Consider the following 6,788-nt stretch of genomic DNA (forward strand, 5'->3'; position numbering starts at 1 on the left):
CACTTTGTGCTACTTCTATTAACCTTCATATACTATAGTCAGGTGGAAAAAGCATCTTGTGCTCTGAGAAAAACTAACAGGCTTACTGTCTAGTTCTTTTCATGAAAGAAAACATTTTGTATAACTCTCCTCATCCTTGGACCTTCTCTCCAATCAAATTTATCACTGATTCTTGTTGCTGTCTGAATGTGTTACAAACTTCTTGATTTTGAATGTAAAAATCATTGTGGAATAAGCTAAGAAACTGATAACTTTATAATTTATTCCCTTTCGATAATTTTGTGTTTTCATTCGGCAAGCCAGTTCTGAAATTGTAGTCTCTCATTCTTTTCTATTCCTTTGATATGTCTGGAATCATTGTAGAATTTTCCATTATCAAATAATAAAATCTTGCCTAAATTTAGTTCATTTATATCTATTTTTTTAAATGAGATCACTCTTTCCAAATATAACACACCTCTTCTACAAATTATGGAAAGTAATTCTAAGAGAAAGTAATTTCTCTTAGTTCATTTAAAAGTCTATATACATCAAAACTTTTTTTTGTTTTGGTACTGAGAACTAAACCCAGGGATGCTTTACCACTGAGATACATCCCAGTCCTTCTATATTTTGAGACAGTCTTGCTAAATTGTTGAGGCTGGCCTCAAACTTGCAACCCCCTGCCTCAGCCTCCCCAGTCACTGGGATTATAGGTTGTGCACCACCGCATCAGGCTACATCATCACTTTTAATAGCTGTATGATATTGCCTTAACATTCGCCATTGGCGCCATCATGACTGAATCATCTTCCTGACTGAATTAAATCTGTGTGCTTTCCTGTCTATATTTTACCCTTAGATAGCACTGAAGAAAAAGATGTTCTTTGAGGAGAAAAATCCAACTTCTCAGCTCTTTAAAATTTATCTCATCCTCTATATTCCTCAATATACTCCTCCCACCCAATCCAGGCAAATAGATACCTCACTTCCACAGGAACTTTTTCTAACTCCATGTTTTTCCTCATGTCACCAACCTCTTTGCTACACTTTGGGGTCCAACTTAAGTGGTTTCTTTTCTCTGAAGCAAGCCTTTGGGATTCAAGCTGAGAAAAAGCTTTTACAATGAGCATATCATTCACACATTAATTACCTGTACATGGATAGTAATGTGTCATCTTTTCATCTCTATTTTAAGTTCAAGTGAAAGGATGATTTCTGCTAACTTTTACAGAGAACTTTATTGAAACACAAACAAGACTCTAATAGATATCTACATATTAGAACAATGATCAGAAGAGTAGCTTATTTATGATGGCTCAGTTCATTATAAGCTCAAATACTAAATATCACAATCTCAACAAGACAAATATCAACAAATGTGTTTTCAGTTCTAATATTCATTTGGCATGAGAAAAATGATCCAGATTACACACAGGGTTGGGTAAAGTTAAAGATGTACACTGCAACACAGAACCAACTGTGAAAAGGAAAACATCACCCAAGGATCATAATTCAGGAACATAAGGACAATCAGAGGCAAGTGATTATTCATATGATTTTTCTTGATCAGCTTCAGGGTCATTTTGATGGTTTATTTTCCTTTGTAATTCTTTAGCAAATTTCTCAGCTTCGTGGAATGCAGAAATAAGTGGATCAAGATTGATATCATCATCAGCAAACACTGCATCATTTTTGATATTGTTACTGATATTCTCAAACATTTCAAGAACAATTTGAATATTGTCATTTGTCTCTTCCCTGTTAAAGATACCCATAAATTCTGACATTGCTCCAGCACTAAGTAGGTCTTTTGTCATGACAAGATTTTCAGACAAATTCAGTAGTATTTTCAAAATATGAAACCTTGTTGCAGTATTGCCTGTAGCTAGTAAGCAAAGAAACCCAGGCATATAATTGGCAACCAGTTCATGATAGTCAGTAGTAATAGTGAGATGTTCAATCATCCTTAATCCAGACAGCTGCTCAAGGGAATCTATACCATAAGAAAGAGTTTCTTCACACACTTGACATACATATGTCTGAATCATGTTTAGATTTGGATAAGGCGGAGCCATGCGAATCATGTTTTCCAAAAACCTTGTCCTAACTCGAGAGGAGGGATAATTGAGTAAGGTTTCAATAAGTGAGACAATGCCTGAATCCCGAATGAAATCACGGGTAAATTGAGAAGCACTTCTCATACCCATTGCAATTTTAGATATTTCATGAATAAAAGGATCTCGAATTTTGTCCATTAATAAAAGAAGTTCTTCAAACTCTTCAGAACCAATTCTAAGCTCACACTGTATACAGCTACAGGACCAATTCTCAGGCTCTGCACTCTCCCTGGCCCTAAGATGCTCTCGAATTTCCCTCACAGACCTGTAGGAGGGATCATACTGAAATGGGAATTCAGGCTCAGGCTGATGTAAAGATTCCTGCTCTTCCCCTTCTGGGCTAAGTTCCACATGCTTTGGCTTTCCCCCAAACATTTCAAAGAATAGAGATGCTGCTTCTTTTGGAAATCTAGAGGGGCTTAAGGATGAAAAGCCAATCCTAGACCATGGACCAGGCTTGAACTGAACAGTGACCTCTTCCCAGGTCTGGGGTCTGCGTGAAGGATCAGGTTCCTGCTCAATGGAATACCTAGGCTTGCAAATGGCCCTGAACACAGGGGTTGGATTTGATTCAAAATGGGCCTCATCTCCTGCCCAGAACCAGGACCCCACTATGTCCTCATCTTCATCAGCTAATGTCCCGGACTCGTAGTTGGTTTCATTGCCAGTACTATTATTCACCTCCTCTTTAGATTCAGGACAAGACCCAAAAAGTGCCCCTTCCTCATTTTCTGGCATGAACTCACAGGAGGCCACAGTTCCAGTTTCCTTAATGGCCTTGTCTCCAGACCAGAACCAAGACTCAACAATCATCTCTTCATCATCCTCTGGCTTAGGCACATAGCATATTCCTGATTCTCTATTGAATTCTTTTCCAGCCCAGAACCAGGACCCAAAAATGGTCTCCTCTTCAGTCTTTGAACTCATTTCTTCTACTGCCTGAGACCCAGCCTCTACAATGGCTTCTTCAGTCCAGAAACAGGACCCAACGCTGATTTCCTCCTCCTTAGTCTCAGGCTTGGACTCCTGTAACAGGATGTCCCCTGTCTCCACTGCCTCCAAACTGGCCTCTTCCCAGAACCAGGACCCAACAACGACTTCCTCTTCATTAGTGTTGGAACTGTATTTGTCGCAAAATTCAGCTTCTCTAATGGCCTCTTCCTTGGCCCAAAACCAGGACCCAACCATAGGTTCATCCTCAAGTGCTAGCCTATTCTCTTCTCGTGCCTCAGCTGGTGCCTCAAGCCTATCCTCTTCCCCAGCCCAGAACCAAGAACCAATAATATCTTCCTCCTCAGCTACTGAACTGAACTCCTTTCTGTCAGTAGCATCTATAATGGCTTCTTCTTCTTTCCAGAACCAGGACTTGATCATGGTCTCCTCTTCAGTTGGTAACTTGGCCTCTTCTCCAGTCTCATGGTCTATACTGCCCTCTCCTGCAGCCCACAACCAGGACCCTACAGCGGCTTCTGGTCTTGAATATTTTCTAGACCAGAACCATGAATCAACAGTGTCCTCTTCCTCCTCAGGTCTAGACTTCCAACTTCCTCTGTTGGAAGGATTCACACAGGGTTCTTCTTCTGCCCAGAAGCAAGACCTATTATCAGTATCCTCTGCTTCTGCCATAAATTTGTATCTGCCACCAGCCCCATACTTCACACTGGCCTCTTCTCTGGCCCCAAACCAAGATGATATAATGGCCTCATCCTCATCCTCCAGCATAGACTTGTTGTTGACTTCAGCCTCCACACAAGCATCTATTCCAGCCCAGAACCAGGAACCAAATATAGGCTCATCCTCTTCCTCCTCTTCAGTCCCTGGCATGATATCACAACTAGCTTCAGCCCCAGAATCCATATGGGTCTGGTTTTCAGACCAAAACCAGGACACAAATACTGCCTCTTCTTCTGATTCTGACCTGGTCTCTTCTCCAACCCCAGCTTCTATGTTGACTTCTCCAGCCCAGAACCAGGGATCAATGACTTCTTCCCCAGACCTCAGCCTGGACTCAGAGCTCATGCCAACACCAGATTCCGCCCTGGGCTCATCAATACCCCAGAACCAAGGCCCAAAAATTGTCTCTTCCTCAGGTTCGAGTTTAGCTTCTTCACTAGCCCAAAACCAGGAACCAACAATGGCCTCTTCATCATTAGCTGCTAGTACAGATTCAGAGATGGCCTCTGCCTCAATTTCCATACTGGTCTTTTTTTCCTCAGCCTCAAAATAGGAATTACCAGCAGGCTCCTCCTCAACCCTAGGTCTGGATTTACAACTGGCCTCAGTCTCCACATTGGTCTCTTCATTAGTCCAGAACCAAGTCCCAAAAATAGACTCATCCTCCACTTGTGGACTGGATTTGATACTGGCCCCATCCATTATGCTGGGCTCATCTGTATCCCAAAACCAGGTTCCAATGAAGACCTCCTCCTCAGACATGGCTTCTCGCTTGGCCCTGGCTCTGGCCTTGGTTTTGGCTTCTCCCTTTGCCAGTGCCCTGGCCCTGGACTCTTTCTTGGTTTTGGACCTTAAAAATGAATTATCCTTTTCTTCATTCCAGAACCAAGACTCTTTTTTTATTACATCTAAAGATGCAGACATGACGTTAATACTAGGTTCTCGCCTAGCATTGTGCCTGACCCTCTTATTGGCCTCATTCCTAGCTCTGTGTTTGGACCTGGATTTGGCCTCTTCTCCAGGCCAGAACAAGGTCTTCATATTATTTTCACAATCAGACCCAGAACTGGATTCAACATAGAGTTCTTTCTTAGACCTGAACCAGGACCTGTCATTGGCCTCCTCCCTGGACCTGGACCTGTACCAAGAATTAGCCTTTTTTTTGTCCCAGAACCAGGATGTCTTAACAGACTCATCCTCAGAACCAGAACTAGACACAATATAAAACTCCTGCTTGTTTTTGCGCCTAGACATGATATCTACCTCTTGTTTGGCCATGTGCCTGGACCTGGTACTGGCTTTCATCCTGTTCCTAGGATGAAATTTGGTATTGACTTCATCTCCACTACAGAACCAGGAATTCACAGATCTGTCTACCCATTTAAAATTGGAATTCTGAGAGGCCTCTTGTTTGGATATAGGACCTGGAGAGCACCAGGACCCAATATTGGTTACCTCTTCTAACCCAAATGAAGACTGGAATCCCACTTGAGAATGAGTCTTCTTTCTAGGAAAGTTGTCAATGTCCATATTAACCAGTTCTCTACCCACAGACAGGCTCTTAGTTTTAACCAACACAGAATCAGTACTGACAAGTGGGGAGTCTTTGGCATTGTTTTGGGAAATTCCATCTGTCTTTGACATGGGCTCAGCCACAAATGGTTTCTGGGTCCAGGCGTTAACATCATCCTTGAATCTTGACCCAAGGTTTACCTTAGTTTTACCCTTAGTATGTAGCCCAACTGCTATACTGGATTCCATTTTGGACCTTGCTCCAGGCATGAGCTTGGTCTTTGTTTTTGGCCTTGCTCCAGTCACTATCTGAGCAGGTATCCTAACCTTGGGTCGGACCACCAAAGGGACTTCATTCTCTATCTCAGCCATGCCTAAAACATCTTCCCCAGACTTCTTTTCAGGCATAGCCTGGGTACCAGGCTCAATCTCTGCCCCAGTCATAGTAAAAGTTAGACAAAGTACAGTTATATACTATCCAAGTCTCAGCCTTAGGCACAGATCTGTCAAAGAATGGTATCTTCACACTAAGATCTTTCAGCAATTTAGGCTATAACACTGGAACAAAAATCAAAGTAAATTGCCAATCTAGCAGTCAAACAGGTTCTGACCCAAGCAAAGTCTCAGTCAATAATATAGATACAGTGGAGAAGAGGCACAACCAAGCTGGGGGAGGATGGATGGTTCCTGGGTGGGTGCGGACCTGTTGAGGGTGGTGGTCAGCAGCAACTCCAGCACCACCAGAGCTGCCACTGGAGGTGGATCTAGGGAGAGAGAACGAAATGGGGGATTGAGTCTCATCCAACTGTGTCACCTCATGCAGAGACTTACACAGAGAGACTAGTATTGAATGCTAAATGGGACAGCTCAGGTATAAGAAAATCTGTTTCTCTTGCCTGCTGCAAAATAAGTATGGGTGAGATGAGAAAGTGTGTTATCCACAGAGAGGCAGAAGAGCCTCTCACCAGATCCTAATCACTCCTGGACCCCACCAGTAGTGGCTGGTCTCCACTACCCCACCCAAAAGTGAACCCACGTCCATACCAACCTTCACTGATGTGGTGCAATTTCCCTCTCCTTTCTTTGCTCAAGTGGTGTTATGCACCACAGCCGACTGCAGGGGGTCCTACAGACAAACATACAGGAGAGAATGGAGTCTGAGTGCTCAACAGGTAGGACACACCTGGCCCAAAACAAATAGCTCTCTTCCAGTTTAAGGGTCCTATTGTCTAAAGTTCCCTGTCTCCTGGTCCCAGCTCTTGGATCATTCATCAGGGCCCAACCTACACCTACCTCAACATTCCTAATATCTCTGGCCAGAAGAAACAAAGGATGCTGTGGCAGTGTGCAAGTCTAGCAGAGAGAAGTAAACGCGGTCTTGCACCCACTTGGAGCAAAGCCCAAAGCCACCTACCATGCTCTTCCTCAGTAGCTGCCTCCCACCCCACCCTCTCACCAACCTCCAGAGATTTGAGCCAGTCTCCTCCTCCTCCTCCTCTTTTC

At 43.3% G+C, this 6,788-nt stretch overlaps 1 protein-coding gene across 1 annotated transcript; it reads right to left on the reverse strand.

The window, feature by feature from the left end:
- Positions 1–1,194: 1,194 nt before the first annotated feature.
- On the reverse strand, positions 1,195–6,411 carry Gprasp1 (G protein-coupled receptor associated sorting protein 1). The gene is made up of 2 exons (XM_013365378.3): positions 6,334–6,411; positions 1,195–6,049 (listed from the first exon to the last, which is right to left on the reverse strand). The coding sequence occupies exon 2, from the start codon at positions 5,727–5,729 to the stop codon at positions 1,527–1,529; it is 4,203 nt and encodes a 1,400-aa protein (XP_013220832.2). The 5' UTR covers positions 5,730–6,049; positions 6,334–6,411; the 3' UTR covers positions 1,195–1,526.
- Between the last annotated feature and the right edge of the window lie 377 nt (positions 6,412–6,788).

This window comes from Ictidomys tridecemlineatus, chromosome X, assembly GCF_052094955.1.
Source record: "Ictidomys tridecemlineatus isolate mIctTri1 chromosome X, mIctTri1.hap1, whole genome shotgun sequence".
NCBI lineage: Eukaryota > Metazoa > Chordata > Mammalia > Rodentia > Sciuridae > Ictidomys > Ictidomys tridecemlineatus.

What these genes read in the sequence shown, in the direction of transcription:
- Gprasp1 (XM_013365378.3), bottom strand. Translation starts at nt 5,729, where the DNA reads ATGACTGGGGCAGAGATTGAGCCTGGTACCCAGGCTATGCCTGAAAAG.